The following is a 19,562-nucleotide window of genomic DNA, read 5'->3' as shown; positions in this document are numbered from 1 at the left end:
CAAGTGGCAAAAAGACACAATTCATTCACAGCAATGTTATCATCCATTTGGATAGTCAGTTCCTGAATGCATTGTGCTTAACAGTTCTGCAGGATTTAGTGCTCACAAGAGGACAAAATAGAACATGACAAAATGGAATGTGCTTTCAGCAAAAATAAACATTGGCACCTTGGAGACATAGTAATCTAATACATACAATACTAGTAAGTGTGACATAACTCATTCTTATTTATGCTTGGTTATCCACTGCTATTCAGCAAACCTAAGGTAACTCTGCTATTTCTTTGTAAAAAGTGAGACAATTAGAAAGATGCTCAGTGACTAGTTCCAAGCAGTGTTGTGGTTCATTTCCTACACAAGACTCTCAGAGCAAATACAATTAGGCGCAGGTTTGGCTGCAACCTTGCAGTTCCTGCTCCATGAAGCTACTTGGGGTAGAATAAGCAAACACAGCATTTAACTTGCACACCTTCAAAACAAGAGTAACCATCACAGGAGACCATTGTCCTGCACACAGAAATAAGGTCTAGCTCAACGCGGGTCTCAGGAATGAAGCGTGACACCTAGGGGTAAGATTGAGAAAGTGCAATCATTTCAATGGAATTAATTCTCAAATTTAATTCACCAGATTGTCAGACACATCCAAGGCAGTGTGTTTTTTTTCCAGTTTGTTCCGCCCCACAGTAGAAAAAGGAAAAAGACTAAAATAGCAAGTTCCAAGTATGCTGCTTTGACAGTACTATCCTGAGACAGGAATGCTTGTATAGCTATAAAAATAGAAAGTTTAAAAAGATACAAAAAAGGGTTACAGAAATAAAAAAAGTAATTACACTTGCTGTTATGGGGACCAAAAGACAGTAAGGCAGCCCAAGCTGTATACTATATAATTATGTAGGTTGCAAACTACCAGTCAGTCTAGTGGTACCCACTTATGGAAGGGTGGGTGGTGTCTGAAAAGGAGGAAACCTGGTCTGGGAACAAAACAAAGCAGAGAGTTTCTTAGTGGTGATGTACAAGAAGCTGTGAGACTTCCCACTTCAGCATCACCCTATACGATGTTTTCACACAGCTGCTGTAGCCTGAAGGACTTGCACGGGGCCTGAAGAGGGATGCTAGTGAGTCATCAATGTGTCTCTTGACAGTATCTCTCTGAATTCTTCGGTTGTGCCACATCAGACCCAGGAGTCACTTCCTTGTAAAAGGAAACTATTCCCAACATTCCACCAGATTTCTGCTTCAACTAGCCAACAGCTTTTAAAACCAGTCTTCATGGCTCAAGAACTGCAGCCTCCTACTTGATACTGCCACAGTGAGCTAAGTGCTGTATGCATTCAATTAAATGAACATTGAGAACTAGAGACACGGGAGACAGAAAAGGTGGTTGCAAGTGTGCCTAGGGCTACAGATCTGCTATCTTAGTTTGAGGTGTAAAAAAAGTCCACAGCCATGGAAACAAATTATATTATCTTTCTCTCCAAGTATTACACGTCTGTGCCTGTCTTCAAGACAACTTCTCCATCCCACCAGTAGTTATATCTTCAGAGGGAGAAGGAGGGACCCAACAGAAGAGTCTATGTGTTCATTTGTGAGTATCAGCTAATCAGGTAACTGTGCTTCTCCCTGGAACTAGTGCTCAGAACCATGCCTGAGAGATTGCCTAAGGAACAGAAAAACAAAGCACAATGATTAGCAAATTACAGGATTTTGACAGGAACCCCACCCCCTTCTATTCCATGGGATGGTGGGTTTTATCAAAATCGCATCAGGTAAGAGTGGTGCAGCAGTTTTGTGTTGCTAAAAATGTTGGCTTTCGATGAACTATTGGGAATCCCTATAGTGTGGAGCCAAGTGAGATCATAAAGTGGTTTGGGGGGAGGAGGCAAGGGAGAAGAATGGAACCATAGGCTTCCTTTTAAGATGACACTGACCTGGGACTGGACACTGACTGCCATCAGCAATAAGGGAACTCTGTAGCTGTTCAAGTTTCCACCTCTCCCAGAAGGAGTCACTGCAAGGTAATGGTGTGGAGAGCGATAAAGTAGGCAACATAAAATATATAAAAACAAAAGAAGTGGATGGGTGAGTCTAGAAATATGCCACTGTAAAAATTCCAAAATTATGAGAAGAGAGAACAGAAAGCTAGGATTTGTTTAGTCACACTACGCTGTAAAACTGTCTCAAAGATGAGAAGGGAATCCCCATGGCAAATCTAACATTTGTCACATGTATTTCAGATCCTCGTCGGAGGAAGCGTCCCCTGCAGTTAAGCTAAGAAAATTCTACGACAAAAAGAATGAATGGAATAATTGAAAAGTTTCCTTACACCATGGCCCTGACCTGACGATACATTTGCACTAAACGGGGGGGGGGGGACATGCAGGCAGCCCCAGTCAATCAACAACAAGAGTACCAATCACCTGGCTGGGAGTGGGAGGCGGGGCAGGGAAGGCTTAATCCAAATCCTGCTTCCCCCTTCAGAATAGTAGTTCTGGTCTATCATCTGAGCAGGGCTGGCCTAAGGCACTTTGGCACCTGAGTCGAACCACAAAATGTCCCTGCACCAGCCAGGGAAGAAGGGATGAATGAAGATCTACGTCAGGAACAAGGGGGGGAGGAGACCAGCAATGCCTCTTATTCGCCAAGATGCTGCGGGAGAGGCAGCATGTGGTGGTGGCGGGGGGGGGGGGGGAGACGACTGCTGAGGAGGCCTCCAAGGCGTGTCCACAGCTCTTGCTGCTACCATGGCAGCAGGAGGAGGCCGAATCTGCGCCCCCTGTGGATCCTGCCGTCTGAGGCAGCCAGCTCCCCTTGCCTCGTGGGTGGGTTGGCCCTGCATCTCAAGATGCCACGAGGGTGCTGGGAAGCAAGCCTGGCAGCCGTTCCTCATCCACCTAGGGATGCTGCACTCACGTTTATAGGTCCTTATGCTGAATCAGAGTATATCACAGGGATCTCTGTCAAAAGAACAGCATGTCACTAGATCTCGAGAAAGGGAATGTGCATCAAACCACTATTACGGCTAATTAGCAAAATGGAGGCTATAGAAACAAAAATAAAAAATAAAAATTCTGGAATGGACCATTCACCAGAAAAATGCAGTTTCAGATAGGGTAGAGATGATATTTCCATGAGGCTAAATGTCCCTGGCGTGGGGCAGAAGGAAACAACATTGTTTGTGCTAGGGTTGCCATACATCTGGGGAGAATTTCCGGGATTTCAATGGTGGAAGTGACGTCTGGGGGGAATTTCCGAAAAGCGGCAGTTCATCCTGGATTTTTTGCAACATAACCCAAAAATTGTTTTTCCAAAAAAGGGGGGGGGCACAATTTGTATGTTTTTGGATTTTCACTTCTTGAAATATGGCAGCTCTCGTTTCTGCTGACTTTCCACGGATTTTCCATGGGGGTTGGGTGGAAGGCTGCCCTATGTTTTTTTATAAGTTTTCTTACCTGCACTTCACCATAAGGGCACAGGGCAGGTTACAACAAATCATGAAAGCAGTGATAAAACATGGAAAACCATTCCAGCCTGGCAGAAAGTGATGTGAATGCATCTGAACGTGAGAATTCATTGGGTTCATTTCAGTCTCAGACCGAACTGCAGCAGGTATTCTCAATGCCATCTCATCTGCCTGTTCTGATTTTGGACTCAATCTCAATAAGTTAGTTGTACAAGTATACAAGGGTTGCTCAACTATAGGGTTCAAGCACAAATCAGGGCAATATATTAGACCACCATTGTCTACTGCTAATCCCACAGTTGGCACAATTAAAGGCATCATAAAAAATTTCCCTAAGAGCATGCAAAGACTAATTCCCAACATACCAATGCTATGGGAAAGCTGGGGGATTCAACAATGAAAGAGTATCTGTGTGTTTGCAGAAAATTACCCCTTATTATCAAGCAACTCAAGCAATTAGCAGGACCAGGCAAAACCAAGAGAAAACATATTTTGTTCCAGTTGTGTGCATCATGGACAACAACTTGCATTGTTTGTCTTTGGATTCGCTAATTATCTCACTGATGTCCTCTTTCATTGATGAAACTTTCAATCCCATTCAGGAACTTTACAAATTTGAAAACTTTGGGGATGAGTCTGTTACTTGGTATGAATTGTTGGCAAAAAGACTCACAACTTGGACACATTTAACTTGTGTGATCACAGTTTTACCTGCTTTGCAGCTGGCCAGCTGACATTGCACAAATTAAACACAACTTGTTGGTGCCAAGGGTTTTCTGACTAAATGTGATTTCAGTTTTATGCGTACCCCTCCCCCCCACACCCTAGAAACATAGCCCTCGCACAAGCTGTGAGTCTACCAAAGAAATATAACCATCACTGGGTGATGTTTGGATCATGAGCCTTACTGAACTACTGGACCACAACAAAATGTGCTCTGCTATTAAAATGGTCATTCTCATAGCACTTTCCCTCCCAGTTACACAATGAACAACTGAACAATCCTTTGGTACATTGTGGAGGGTGAAGGCAGGGCTAAAATCGACAATGAGTGAAGACTAATTGTCAGGCTTGTGTTTGTTGAGCGTCCATAGAGAAAAATGGAAGAGCTATCCCAAGGATAAATTCATAAAAGAAAAGACCGTTGACAACTTCACTTTTTGATTACAGAATGATCCACCTAGTACTGTATTTTATTTAGTGTCAAGGACAGACAACCCTCTTCCTTATCAGCCAACCCTGACCCGGCAACCCTCATCTGAGGTCCACAAAAGATCTTGAAGGTAGCAAAACAAGAATGGGCCTTTTCTGTGGTGGCTCCCCATTTGTGGAATGCTCTCTCCAGGGAGGGTCACCTGGCACCATCATTATATATCTTTAGATACCAGGCAAAACCATTCCTTTTATTCCAGGCCACCAGGTAATTAAACAATTTTTGGCCTTTTAAACTGGGGGGTGGGACGGTTATTTGTTTGTTTGTTACTATGTTATGTATTTTTGTGTTTTTATATTATAAACTGCCCTGTGATCCTCAGATGAAGGGTGGTGTAGAAATTTAATGGTAAAGGGACCCCTGACCATTAGGTCCAGTCGTGACCGACTCTGGGGTTGCAGCGCTCATCTTGCTTTATTGGCCAAGGGAGCCGGCGTTCAGCTTCCGGGTCATGTGGCCAGCAGGACTAAGCCGCTTCTGGCGAACCAGAGCAGCGCACGGAAACGCCGTTTACCTTCCCACCAGAGCGGTACCTATTTAGCTACTTGCACTTTGACGTGCTTTCGAACTGCTAGGTTGGCAGGAGCAGGGACCGAGCAACGGGAGCTCACCCCGTCACGGGGATTCGAACCGCTGACCTTCTGATCAGCAAGCCCTAGGCTCTGTGGCTTAACCCAAAGCGCCACCCATGTCCCTTGGTATAGAAATTTAATAATAATTTTAAAAGCATTAACAAAAAAACCTGAGTGGTTTCAGACCTTGGGTTTGGCATTCATCACAATGAATGTGTAAAAGTAGGGGAAATTCAGCCTTAGGGGTTTTAATTTGGTTTAGAATTCCAAGTATTGATGTTCAATGGACAAACTCAAGCTGTATGTTTTTCTCTGTTATTGGTAAATGGACAAATAAAGGAATTTGTTAGAAGTTAGTTCTGATATGTATAATTCCATAAAATGCAGTAAATTTCCAACAGGCACAATCCACTATGATTTCTCGTTGCTTCTCTTTAGCACAATGCAATGGTTTGTGGAATTACGTTCTATGAAGACTGCAAATCATCATCAACAACCTATAGTTAAAAATCTTTTTACAAATCTACTTTGCCCCTGCCCCTGAAATTATTTCTGCAGACACCCATGTGCTTGGGAAGTTCAGCTAAAATATATAACACAGATCAAGAAATGTACCACCACAGCCTCTGTGGTTAAAGCAGAATTCAATTAGCTGTTAGAGACAAAAAGGTTTCCTTTTGAAAATGGAAGTTTGGTCCAAATGAAGAGAACAAAAAAGAAAAGAAATGCAAGCAGACAATAGCAGGGGCTTAAAATGAATTTGAGGAGCAAATTGCTAAAAACCTAAACAATAACAATGAATTATTTAAATACATCAGAGGCAGGAGGCTAACTAGAGAAGTGGTGGGACCCTAGAATGACAAGGTCAAAAGTGTGCTAAAAGAAGAAAAGGAGATTGTAGAAAAGTTGAATGGATTCTTTGTGTCTGTCTTCACAGTGGAAGAGGCAGCAGAGGCAGAACAAAGCCACTGTGGCTAGTAGCCATTGCTAGTCTTACTTTCCATGAATTTGTATACAGTGGTACCTCGGGTTAAATACTTAATTCGTTCCAGAGGTCCGTTCTTAACCTGAAACTGTTCTTAACCTGAAGCACCACTTTAGCTAATGGGGCCTCTTGCTGCCGCCGCGCCGCCGGAGCACGATTTCTGTTCTTATCCTGAAGCAAAGTTCTTAACCTGAAGCACTATTTCTGGGTTAGCAGAGTCTGTAACCTGAAGCGTATGTAACCTGAAGCGTATGTAACCTGAAGCGTATGTAACCCAAGTTACCACTGTATTACAAATGCGGTTGAACCATTGATTTGTGTAATGGCATTATAGCAGAAGTTTTATTTTCCTTTCCTAATTATCCCTAGCAGGAAATTTGCCTTTTTCACAGCTCAACATCTTTGTTGAGCTATCCACTATGACCCCAAGGTATCACTCCTGGTCAGTCAGAGATGGTTCAGACCTCATTAGGGTATATGTGGAATTGGGTTTTTTCTCTTCACATGCACCACTTTACACTTGTTTACATTGAATTGTATTCACCATTTCACCACTCATCCTTTTTGGAGCTCTTCACTGCCTCTTTTTGTTTTAACCACTTTGCATCGTTAGCAATCATGGCCACCCACTGCTCACCCCTAGCTCCAAATCATTTCAGAATAAGTTAAAAAGTATAGGTCCTAATACTGATCTTTGGGGGACTCCACTTTCTACATCCTTCTCTTGATAGATCTGTCCATCTATTCTTACTTAAACAATACCTGATACAAAAGAGGAGCCTGCCTCTTATTCCATGACTGCTAAGCTTACTCAGGAGTCTTTGGTGAAGTAGTTTCTCAACTGGATCACCACTATCTATATGGTATTGACACTCTAAAAAGAAGTGAGATGGGATGTATCCTTGCAGAAGCCATGCTGATTTTGCTTCAGCGGGGCTTGTTCTATATGCTTGCTTGTTTTATCTTCAACTAGTATTTCTACCAGGACAAACATTAAGCTAATTGGCCCATGATTTCCAGGCTCTCTTGTAGCCCCAATCCTCTTTTTAAAATTGGTGCCATGGTGCTCACTTTCTAGTCCTTAGGCCCTCAGATTCACCTCTCCCTCAGCAGTGAGTAACTAGAATAGGAAGTAACCCCTAGTCAAGCTAACAGATTTAGCTGTAGTCACTTTTTACAAGAACTAATAAATGTCAACCTAACTGACATATTTTATAAAGTATTAAATGTTAGATTACTTCAGCATATACTTTTTAAAATCAGTATTTCCATTAATTAATAAAATATATAGATTGAAGAACGAACCCAGAATGTATGTTTAATGCCACATCTACACCTTGCATTTAAAGCACATTTACAGTCATACGTCATGTTATGGACGCTTCAGGTTATGTGTTTTTGGGTTACGGACTGCAGGAAACCCGGAAGTACTGGAACAGGTTATTTCCAGGTTTCGCCACTCACACATGCGCGCTTTGCGTATGCGCAGAAGCGCCAAATTGTGCCGGCGCAGACGCGGCGCTTCAGGATGCGAACGCTGCGGGTTGCGGACGTGCCTCCATCATGGATTACGTCCGCAACTCGAGGTTCCACTGTATAGCACTTTAACAGTCATGGCTTTCCCCAAAGAATCCTGGAAACTGCCATTTCCCCCTCACACAGTTACAATTCCCAGCACCTTTAACAAACTGCAGTCCACAGGATTCTCTGGAGGAAGTATGGTGTGGATGTAACCTTTGGTAAATCAGAATTCAGATATGAATAATACAGCTGCTGTGGTCTACAATGACCACAATATAATGAAGAATGCCACTCAGGCTGCTGGTACATTGGAAACGCATTTCCAAACGCTTATGGAATGGAATGAAACAAATGCTTTCATAATCAATGTAATTATAAAAGAAAAAGTGAGTTACTGCTGTATAGTGCTTGTCAAGCATACAGTTAGTCGTGATTTTCCCCTACCACCACTGCCGTTATAATTTTCCTTATTTTATTCATTCAGCACTTGGGTCCTAAATAAATATTTGTTCCCATGGACTGACATGTGTACAACATATTTTGTTGGATGCTGCAATAATATAGCAGTTGGTATTATTGATTATGAGAACCCTTTTGAGAGCGGAGCAGAAATTTGCCAGTAAAGAAAGAGAAGGTGTACTCACCTCTTGCATTTCCCAGTGTTTGACAATCAAGATCATCATCAATAAACTCCTCCCCCTGGATGATATTTTGGGTGTCCTCTCTACGGTTTACAGGGTTGGTCATCTCTTGTTCTTTTTCATTTTGCATCTGTGCATAGACATTTCTGCCTGGTAATTTCCTTAAGAGTACAAGACAGGATTGTAATGCAATGTTGTACAGTGCTGCTCTGATCCACAAATGGGTGTGGATAATACCAGCTCATTAAGACTCAATTGAATTGGCTAGAAGCACCTTTTCATGCTGATGGGAATGTACTTGCCAACCTAGAACCACCTATTTTCTGCATGCTACTATAGCCAGACTAGGACCTAAATCTGATGTTGGCAACCTAAGACCCATGGACTGGTTCTGGCCCATGAGCTTCTTGGAACCGGCCCATGGCCGTTCCGTGGATCGGCGTGCGTATTCCGTGCTTTGGGGGGGGGGCACCATTTTTTCCCTCACCACAGGAACTGACTTCCGGGTCGGAAGAGCGCCGGAAACAGCGTGTGCGCATGCGCACAGGCACTCCTCCATCTCAGAAGAGCGCCGGAAATAGCTTGAGCGCATGCATGGGCACACACGCTCCAGCCCATTGAGAGGTCTGCTGGGGAGTGGACCGCCCCAGCCTCAAAAAAAGGTTGCTGACCCCTGGCCTAAATCTTTACCTCCAAAAGGAATGTTTAAAAGGTGCATTGAGGCAAATCCCTGGTTAAGAACATAAAAAGAGGCCTGCTGGATCAGGGCCATGGTTCAGCATCTTGTTCTCACAGTGGCCAACAAGATGCCTGTGGGAAGTCTGCACATGGGGCACACCACTGGCATTCTGTGTCATCTGACACAGTTCTATATGACTTGGTTGTGCACAATCAACATGCAGGTACGACTTGATGTTCTGCTTCTTCCCTGAGGCAAGCAGAGATACAAACCAGGAATTGTCAATTAAGCTTGGCTTCCTGTTACATCTGAACCCATAGTCATGCTTCGTTTTCCCCATGTTTGTTTCTTTATTTGCATCAGGGGAGAAGCAAAGCATCAGGTTGCACCTGCGTGTTGATTGTGCACAACAAACCAGAAACAACGGTTGATTGTTATGTGTCAGTGTGGCCAAAAATGGGAAGAGTTCAGCGTCCGCAACCCTCAGTTCCAGAGAACTCTTCTGTCCAACTAGGGCTGGACAGATCAATCTATTTCCATTCTGTGTCAATTTTTCAGGTCTTCATTGATAGGTCCATTCCATTTCTGCATTTATTTGTGATTGTTCATTGTTATCTCAATGTGCACATTTATAAATATATGTTATTTTTAAAAGTTTAACACATTTTTGTGTATTTTATTTGAGTTGAGAACTACTTTTGAAGGATAGTTATGTTCCTTCTTCCATTTGGGAAGTGTAGATCAGGTTGTTTTGCATCAGAAATTGAATTCCTCAAGCATCCCCAGATCTAACCTAGTGTTTGTGACATAAGCTGACTAATAAAATGATTTGTTTAGCCCCGAAGTACTCTTCTCATTTGTATTTCCAGTGTTATGATTGCTCATTGCTCACTTGAAGGAATTGAATTTTGACCTTGGAACAACAGATTGCTCGTTTCCTGCTTACTCATTATTAGGAACAATAGACCTTTAGTAACTCAGATTGGTACAGCTTGTGACTATAATTAAAGTGAAATGAATGCTCCTGTCCTAACTCTACAATGCTGCTCTTAGGAAGCTGAGCACCAGGCAATCCCTGAAAGATGCACGGAAGCACCAGGTTCTGCTCTGCTGAGTTTTGGTAGAGAGGACTGACACCAACTCACCAGATACGTTACTTTTCTCATGTTGCAGCAGAGTGAATAACAGTCACATCAACCACTGCAAACCGTTTTGAAGTCTAGTCATACAGTGTCATTCAGGACTCGCCCCCCAAATACTTGATTAGGCAAGGGGGTATTTTTTACTTTTTAATTTCTGGACCGAAAGGCTTCCACCCGGGACGTGGGGCAGGAGCCTAGCCCAGCCTGGGTGGGTGGGGGCAGGAACAGAACGCAAAGCCACGGGGACTTTTCCGCCCTGCAAGGGAAGCTGCCACACATCCTGGAAAAATCATTTCCCCACAGCCTTTACTCACAACGTTTTGTACAGGCAAAGTTACTTTCAGTTTAATTTTTTAAAAATCTGTCCCTACTGTGAATAATATTTTGTTTCCTAAAAAGGGGAATTATTATTATTATATCTGTTTTATATCTGTTTTGGAAGCTATTAACATACCATGAAAAGTTTATAATAATAGGGTTAGGGAAAAGATGTTAAAAAAAAGTGAAGATTTTTTTAAAAAAGAAAAGAAAAGCTTTTCCTATGATTTCCAGACAACTTCTGCTTTATAAACATATTCTGCATATGATGCCAGATATAAAATCACTTGCCTTTTAAACTTGTAGAGGACGATAGCACCTACAGCCACCAGAGAGATGACAAAAAGGGCCATTATCGCCCAGTACCCTCCTCCTCCAATACTCTGAGAATCTGAAACCAAAGGCACACACTGTTAAATTCAATCCTGAGAACAATCAACCATCCTCTGTATTTAGCATTAGTGCAGATTCTTTTTTTAAAAAGTGACCCTAAACTGTATCCACTCATCTTGTCCACAATGCAGTAAAGTCAATGGGACTAAGGTCCTGGGAACGGTATAGCCCTTGACTTAACTGCAATTCCCAGCACCCTTCACAAAGTCCCAGGATTCTTTGGGGAGGCCATATGCTTTATGTATGGTGTGGAAAAGATCTAACTCCCCAGGTCTAACCTCATTTCTGGACGCAGGGAATCTTCACTTCAATAGGATTTTCTTCCATATAACATTTAAGAGCAAGATTTAAATTCTATTCAAAGTGATTGTTTTAATTGTAATGATAGGCTGACTGGTGTGTGTGTGTGTGTGTGTGTGTGTGTGTGTGTGAATTCCAAACCAATATGGAGCTTCAATATTATTTTAACTTAAACATGAGAGGAACATCAACTAACTGTCAAAAAAGGATACAAATTTTACCTGAATCAGAGCTAACTAAGGTCACAAAGACCCAGCGTCCTCCTCTCATGAAGAAACTGATGTTATGGGCATTCAAAGATTGCTTAATAGCAGCTATTCTCTGGAAACATAAGAAAAACTGTATTAGGCAGGTCCTACCTTCCACAACCGCCAAAAGGAAGTCATTGCTTGTGTGGAGTTATTCACTGTTGAGTTGCTATGAAAATTCAGCCAAAAGTAAAATTCAAAATGAAGTAGGGGTTTCTTATACAGTGGTACCTCGGGTTAAGTACTTAATTCGTTCCGGAGGTCTGTACTTAACCTGAAACTGTTAACCTGAAGCACCACTTTAGCTAATGGCGCCTCCTGCTGCCGCTGTGCCGGCGCTGCACGATTTCTTTCTCATCATGAAACAAAGTTCTTAACCTGAAGCACTATTTCTGGGTTAGCGGAGTCTGTAACCTGAAGTGTATGTAACCCAAGGTACCACTGTACTCAAATCTGGGTTACCCACAGCAAATTTTGAGGCAAAACATTCATCTATGAGAAGGCAGTGAATCCTGATGCTGCAGAATCTGAAATAATTGCTATTAAAGCTGATGGCAAAAGATGAATATTTTAATACTATAGGGGCCCTGTGACTTCTGAAATATTGATTTTGTTCAGTGGTAGTCACAAGGACTTTTCACTTCATGCTTCAGCTGCAAAAGCACTGAGGCATGATTATGCATCCAGTAACTGCCCATATTAAAAAAGAAACGATAAGACAAGACTGAGCAGTGTTTGTCAGGCTGATATCTGTCTCAATTCAGCATCTACAGTATTTGGGGCACAGGGTTTTTTTTTCTTGTAGCATGATACCCTCTCCAAAGCTAATGCCTTGCACTCTTTCCAAGGAGGAGAAGGAGAAATAAGAAAATTGGAATGTGAATCTAGGGCCAATTCATACCTTACTATTGCAGCCTAATTGGATGGTTGCTTCCTATACTAGTGCTGCACATCCCCAGATATTAGGAGTGTGCACACATGACCTGTGTCCTGGGGGCTCCAGTCACATAGAAGAGATGTAGTCGTATTGATGCATCAGCTGTTAGAGGAAACATGTGACAGTTCCCTCCTAAAATACTTTTAGGCCCTTCAAAGAGTGATTCTCTGCTTTGCTAGACATGTTGCAAAATTACACAGTGCTCTTAGTTTAATAAGGAGTGAGACAGTCAATCTGTATTGTGCTCTAAATTAATATTCATCTGTCTTCTTACCTTATTGCTAGACATACTTATTTTGCTTTTGGTGTGGTTCATGGATAGAAGCACATGTAAATCTGCAGTTGTGGGCAGTCCAGGTTTTACTACTGTAACAAGACCTTCTTCAGGTACGCCTGTTTCCTGAGGGGAGAGAAACCATTCAGAAATGGACTTGGACTGCATGGCTACCTTTGTAATAAACTGCTCTACTATAGTTCCTTTAAAGTGATTTGATTTGATTTGTTTCTTGCCTCACATGAATTAGTCAAGGTTTGGAATAACTACTGGAGAAGAACAAACAAACAAACAAATGGATGCAATAAAGAATAAATAATAATAATAATAGGAAGATTTAGGCAATTTGTTTTAAAAAGTGGAAAATACTTATTAAGTTCAAGTGTCTTGGAGTTTCACCAGTGCCTTATTGCTTGCACTAATGACAGATTTAGTGCTGCGTGCTGTATCATCATCATCATCATCATCATCATCATCATCTAATTATTTATACCCCACCTTTTCCCCTGATGGGACTCAAGTTGGCAAAGATTCCCTTTTTTCCTCCCCAATTTTAACAGATGGTTATGCAGTCTGATCCATAGCTGTCAATTTCCCCCTTTTTAAAAGGGAAATTCCCTTATTCTGAATAGGATTCCTCGCAAGAAAAGGGAAAAGTTGACAGCTATGGTCTGATCTTATGCATTTACACTATGTTAAGTCCCATTGTGTTCAGTGAGTTTCTTTCCTAGCTAAGTATGCAAAAGATTGCAGTTCCATCTTCTAACATGGTAAGCAATATGTGTGTCTGTGTGCACCTTGCAGGGCAAGGTGGGAGATCTATTTATTTAGTTAGTAAGTCATTTTATCTTGCTCAAGGCAACTTCCAACTGAACAACCAACAAAACCCCATTGCATAGTTACATCAAAACCAGAGGCGGGAGGTGGTGGAATATGTATATATTCTTTTTTTAAAAAAAACATTAAAACATTTATTCAAAAGTTACAATACAGCTTTGTCCATTGCCATAGTATCACAAAATGATCATTCTAATCCTCAATCCCACATCACTGTCATGTTGGCTTGAACCCAACCAACAATCTGGCTAGACATTTTTAATCGATATATCCCCTCTATGATGATGATGACATTAAAATATCCTGTTCTTCTTCAATAAAAGAGAAAAAGGGAGACCAGATCATGTCAAATGTATCTTTTTGTAGAAACCTTTGATTAATTGCTGATGGTATGTGAGGCGTTTTGATAGAGCAATGCTCCAGATGTTATTAACCCAAGCCTCTATTGGTTTATTAGAGGTTCCTTCCATCATTGGACAATAAATAAAAAAACAATCTGAATGTGAAACATTTTCTTGTGAGGAGGTGATATTGAAAATTATAGTGATGTAGGTAATGTGTCTGAAATTGAGCAAAACAATTTAGTGAAATACTGATAGGAGGTGAAACATAACAGATCAAAATCATTTTTGTATCATAAGTATTCCACTATTCTTTTTACGATAGGCATTCCTCTCAATCCAGTGACAAGTATTTTAAGAAAATTACTCCCGAATAATGAGTTAATCATATTTCTCTCAAGAGAAGTCAATTTGTGTTTGTTATGGATCCTCGCTGATGTACAGTATATCAAAGCATTGTTTGCACTTTGTTGCTTGAGCCCTAAATTACATGCCATAATTTCAAATCTAATGCACACCTCAAATTTCAGAACCTTGAAACCAAAAAAAGTATTTGCTGGTGATTGTAAATGTGCCATTGAATCAAAAGCATACCTTAATTTTTGTACCGCAATTTGGCCAAAAATGGTGAGCATTAGATTTGAGTAAATACAAGCAATTCAAGATCATTTATCTACAATCACTGTTAAAACCTTGATAACTTGATAAATATATAACGTAAAACCACATTCTCCCTGAAAAATGTCTCTACTTCATTTAAAGACACAAAGGGAACAAGAAGTAAAACCAAAACCCAGTTATGTCATCCTGCTGCACTAACTCTATATACAAGCTTCTCCAAAGGCTCCACATTCCCTCTGTTCCATCTCTGCTAAATTTGCAAACCATCAGAGCACCTTTGCAATCTGTTGCGTTACGACACGGCCAACATCTTCCCGCCAGGCAGGTATGTTTGGGTTGTATAAGTCCAGGTGTTCAGAAAACCTTAGAGGAAGTACTTGAAAATTATCTGGAAACAGGAAGAGAGAACTTAAAAACAAATTTTGTATACATAAAAAAAAACAATTCTGGATTTGCACAAAAGTTTCTCTGCACAAAGCTATTATGCAGAAGAAATATTCTATAACCACAGTCTTTATCTGAAAATTTTCACAACAGAAAACAAGCAACTAAGGGGAGAACTACATAGTACATGAACACACATGAGTAACAAAACCATGACAATCACTGGAAGAGTAGAATTAATTCCCCAAAGCTGATTGCGTGCCAGGATTTGTCATGTTCACAGCTGAAGCACCCACAGACTTGTAAATATTCAGAAAAGCCCAAACTTTAACCCAAGATGTCTCAGCTACAATAGGATGGAGGTGAAAGAATTTGCATAGTTTAAAATATATATTTGAAAGTTAAGTGTCTCACCCAAAACACGGACAATCTTGGAATCCTGAAGCATGGAGTTCCCACAGGAAGCCTGAACTGTAACTCTGACTTCCCCCACCTCTGCAAAACTGGTTACCAAAAAATTCTCCAGTGACAGAAGTGGCTAGAAAGAAAGAAAGAAAGAAAGAAAGAAAGAAAGAAAGAAAGAGAAAAAAATAAGCAAAGCCCAAATGTTCAACTAAGAGCTTTCATCTTCAAATTGAAGGGGGGAACAAACCTGGGGACAATTTTCAGCAAAATTATTTGAAACATCTGAGGGAACTTCGCATTGGCAGAAGCGATGGTGCTCGTCTTTCTCCCTACTTTTAACCCTTTTATAAAAAAAGCGTGTCCACACCACGTTTGTCAGCAGAGGAGCTTCCCTTGATCACTACCAGCTGGCAGGTGCCATTTTTGTTCCCTGCAATGTCTCAGACGCAGCGTCATTCCAGGACATTATGAAACAAAAACAGAAGCCAACAGGTGGCAGCCGCCAAGAGAAGCTCCAATGCCTATGAGCAAGGGCACCAAAAAAGGTCTTAAAAAATCCAAAAGAAGACTGCCATTGCTAGCACCAATTCACAAAAACCTGCAAATGGCACGTGGAATGGGGGCCATTTTCTTTCAGTCCTGGTGAGGAACAAATGAAGGGTGAAGAAAAATGCTGAGAACATTGCAACTGTGGAAGCATAAATATTTCATATGGTAACAAACTGTTTATTTAATTTGGTCTAAGCAGGGCTTTGTTTGTGTGATGATTCACTAGGGCATTACCCTGAAATTGTATTTGCTGCTCAACCCTGGAAAGCCCTCCTGGGTATTCTCTGGGTAGCAGCAGGGTGCTCCAAGGCATCGGGGATTAGCAGCAGAAGATCCAAGGTCAAGCAACAATTATTTTCAGAGGAGCATGCGTTACATATTCTTGTTTCTTTTTTTTTAGAAATTCATATGGGAAGCTAGATGCTGCATGCAAATGTGCATAACAAAACCTCATCAGTTTTGAAAAAAAAGAAGAGCTTCAGGAACCTGCAATTTTGAGTGGAAGGACAGCAGAGGAGGAAAGGCGCTTAATCCTTTCTCAACTGGCTCCAAATCCTGCTATGGTGACTTTTCCAGTTCTGAACATGTTTATCCTGCAAACATGCACCTAGAACACACGGCAGGGGGAAGCAGCTTGGGAGGGGCCGTTCTGAGCAGAAAAAAGTAAATAAAGCAGCTTTCCCTCGTCCTCTGCTGCTACTTTCCTCAAAATTGCAGCCTCCTGATGCTCCTTTTAATTTTAAAATGTTTTTTTTACATGCATGCATACATACATACACACAAAATTATTGGGTGCATGTTATCCAGAACAAGCATGAGTAGAAGTATGAAAGATGTGAGACACTAAATTTTAAGGAAAATGCAAAAATATTAACTATATTATGAAGGAAATCAGAATGTATATTTGAATGGAATAAAGAAGGAAGACAAACACTTTAGAGCTGGCAAAAAAAGCATAAAAACTAACAAAATACCAGTTTCCTTAGACAAAAAGCCTTTCCTCACTGTCTGGCATGATGTTGTATCTGGGGAGGGCCCCGAACTCCACTTGGTTTCAGGAGTCGTTTTGATTTCAGCCATTTCCAGTGGGTTTTTTTCTTGGGGGGGGGGGGGGATGACAGTGCACAATGGGCTGGTTTCCAGAGCTCCCAAGCAAATGTAACACCAGTACAAAGATGCAAGCAAAAGCAGACAGCTGACATCATGACCAAAACCAGTTCCAGTTTTGGATCTGCCAAGAGATTGCTGTTTGAATTACCGTATTTACTCAAATCTAATGTGCACCTTTTTTTGCCAAATCACGTTGCAAAAATAAAGGTGTGCATTAGATTCAATGGCACATTTACCGGTACATTTACCAGCAAACAATTTTTTTGGTTTCAAGGTTCTGAAAACTGAGATGTGCATTAAATTTGGTGGTGCATTAGACTCGAGTAAATACGGTACCTAAATTCTCTCAGTTGTTTCAAAATCTTACCCAAACGAAATGAGCAAACAGAACATTAGCCAATGAGGGAAAGGACTAAAAAAACTAGCCAACTAAAGAAAAGTAGGCAAATAAGCTTTTGAAACCTAGGTCGCATCAACATCATACATTTAAAACATACAGTGGTGCCCCGCAAGACGAATGCCTCGCAAAACGAAAAACACGCAAGACGAAAGGGTTTTTCGGTTTTTGCGTCGCTTCGCAAGACGAATTTCTCTATGGGCTAGCTTCGCAAGACGAAACATCTTGTGAGTTCTTGCGAGTTTGTTTCCTTTTTCTTAAAGCCGCTAAGCCGTTAATAGCCGCTAAGCCGCTAATAGCCGCTAATAGCCGCTAATAGCCGTGCTTCGCAAGACGAAAAAACCGCAAGACGAAGAGACTCGCGGAACGGATTAATTTCGTCTTGCGAGGCACCACTGTATTTAAAGCACAGAGCTTTCTCCAAGGAATCCTGGTAACTGTGGTTTACCCTCCACAGAGCTACAATTTCCAGCAACCTCAAAAAACTACAGTTCCCAGGATTCTTTGGACAAAGCCAAGCAGATGGTGTGGATGGGACCAGAGCTGAGCAGCCATGAGGCAGGTGAGGCTGCTGCTTCTGCCTGCCCCACCACCAGTGGAGAAGTGCCGCCCCATCAGTGCTGATTTGGGACAATGTCACAGTCATTTTGGGTGAGATTTCACCAAAAATCGACGTGCCCAAAATTGGCCTTGATGGTGGCAGCACTTCACCAGTGGTAGATGGGGCAGGTTGCGTGGCAGCTGTGGGAGTAGGTCAGTGATGGCAGGAGCCATGAAAGCAGGGCAAAGCAGCACTTCCTGTTCATCTCCTGTGGAGAAACAGGACACGCCACTCCTGGATGTGACCTTAATGTAGATGAAGTCTGTCTGTATGTGCGTAAGTGACAACGATTCTCCCTTCTGTGATTTGTACGCGGGAAATTGAACACCCACATCAAACAGGTTGCTTGAGAATGGGCATAGTTTTAAGGAGCTGGACAGGTTAAGTTGGTCAAAGTAAGAAATAAGCCAATTTCTATCAGAGCATCTAAGGTGACCTCTTACCCTCTCATACACTGAATTCCTAATAAAAATATTATTTACTCTTTATAAAAGGATTATCACTCTTCCGTACTGCTATACTTTGTTTGTTCCTAAATTTATTGTTCTAGCCAAAGCCATGACAGACTTGTAGCAATAGTATTACTAAAATAATACAGGTCATACATCCATAATATAAGCCAACATCCATGATGTTAAGAGAGAGAAGTTACCAGAGACAACAAACTCAAATCCAATTTGATTTGAGATCAAACCTCTGAATTTCCACAACAATTTACAGCAATTTTATCTAACTCCCTTTCCCTGATTTTTTCAGCCCGTGTGTAGAGGGCCACTGTCTGCGTTACAAAACTATTATTGTCACTCCAAAGAAACATCACATTTTCTGCTGTGGTGTGTTAGCTTGCTTGTGTGAACAAAGGCTTGTTTCCTGCTTGGCAGGGGGTTGAACTCGATGGCCCTTGTGGTCTCTTCCAACTCTATGATTCTATGATTCTATGAAAACGATCTCTTGGGTCTCTACATAAGGGGCAGGCTGGCAGATCACGAGTGATGTCTTCCACCTGAGGTCTGTCTGCATATGGGACCTTCTTGTAGTGACCATCCAAGACTGCAGGGAATCACTTGGAAATGCAGCTCAATAGAGGCATTTCTGAAGGAAACTGGTGAGAATTTGGTCAGGTAACTAGTTCTAAAATGCTCTGTTCTCAGGAATGGATATCAAGGGGGAAATTGGTGTTTCTAATTAGTTGCGGGTCCCTTCTAGATTCTATCCAGAAGAGCCAATTCCTTAGTTGACACTTATCCAAGGTTAATGCTGACCTTAGTTCTGGAAAATGATAATAGTTTAAAATCCTAAAGAAAAGACCCAAAAGGTCTTTATAATTGTGATTACTCTTGAAAAAAAAAGGAGTTGCAGTGCTCAGGTAAATACAAAGGATACTGGAGACAAACTTTTGTGTAACAGAATGGTATTGTATAAGATTGTGATGTTTCTCATATGTGCTACAAGAATAAGAAGCAAAGTTTTAAAACAGGGGTGGTAAATCTCTAAAAGTTGCTGGATTACAAGTCCCATTATATCTGCCTATTAGCCGTGATGGCTGGGGCTAATGAGAGTCCAGCAATATCTTGAGAGCCACAGGTTAGGAACTCCTGTTTTAAATATTGGAGAAGTCAGAATTAATTACTAGT

At 41.4% G+C, this 19,562-nt stretch overlaps 1 protein-coding gene across 1 annotated transcript in view; it reads right to left on the bottom strand.

Moving 5' to 3' along the window:
- The window catches only part of SORCS2 (sortilin related VPS10 domain containing receptor 2), a 122,361-nt gene continuing 102,799 nt past the window's right edge, over positions 1-19,562 (bottom strand). The window contains exons 21-28 of the mRNA XM_053397582.1: positions 15,281-15,404; positions 14,758-14,870; positions 12,684-12,809; positions 11,446-11,545; positions 10,823-10,922; positions 8,396-8,553; positions 1,929-2,008; positions 1-1,657 (exon numbers count right to left, since the gene is read on the bottom strand). Coding sequence (XP_053253557.1) covers positions 1,634-1,657; positions 1,929-2,008; positions 8,396-8,553; positions 10,823-10,922; positions 11,446-11,545; positions 12,684-12,809; positions 14,758-14,870; positions 15,281-15,404 — 825 coding nt within the window. The 3' untranslated portion in view covers positions 1-1,633. The remainder of the gene's footprint in view (positions 1,658-1,928; positions 2,009-8,395; positions 8,554-10,822; positions 10,923-11,445; positions 11,546-12,683; positions 12,810-14,757; positions 14,871-15,280; positions 15,405-19,562) is intronic.

Source organism: Podarcis raffonei, chromosome 7 (genome assembly GCF_027172205.1).
Source record: "Podarcis raffonei isolate rPodRaf1 chromosome 7, rPodRaf1.pri, whole genome shotgun sequence".
NCBI classification, from domain to species: domain Eukaryota; kingdom Metazoa; phylum Chordata; class Lepidosauria; order Squamata; family Lacertidae; genus Podarcis; species Podarcis raffonei.
The sequence above is the reverse complement of the archived record's forward strand: the minus strand, read 5'-3'. Positions and strand labels throughout refer to the sequence as shown.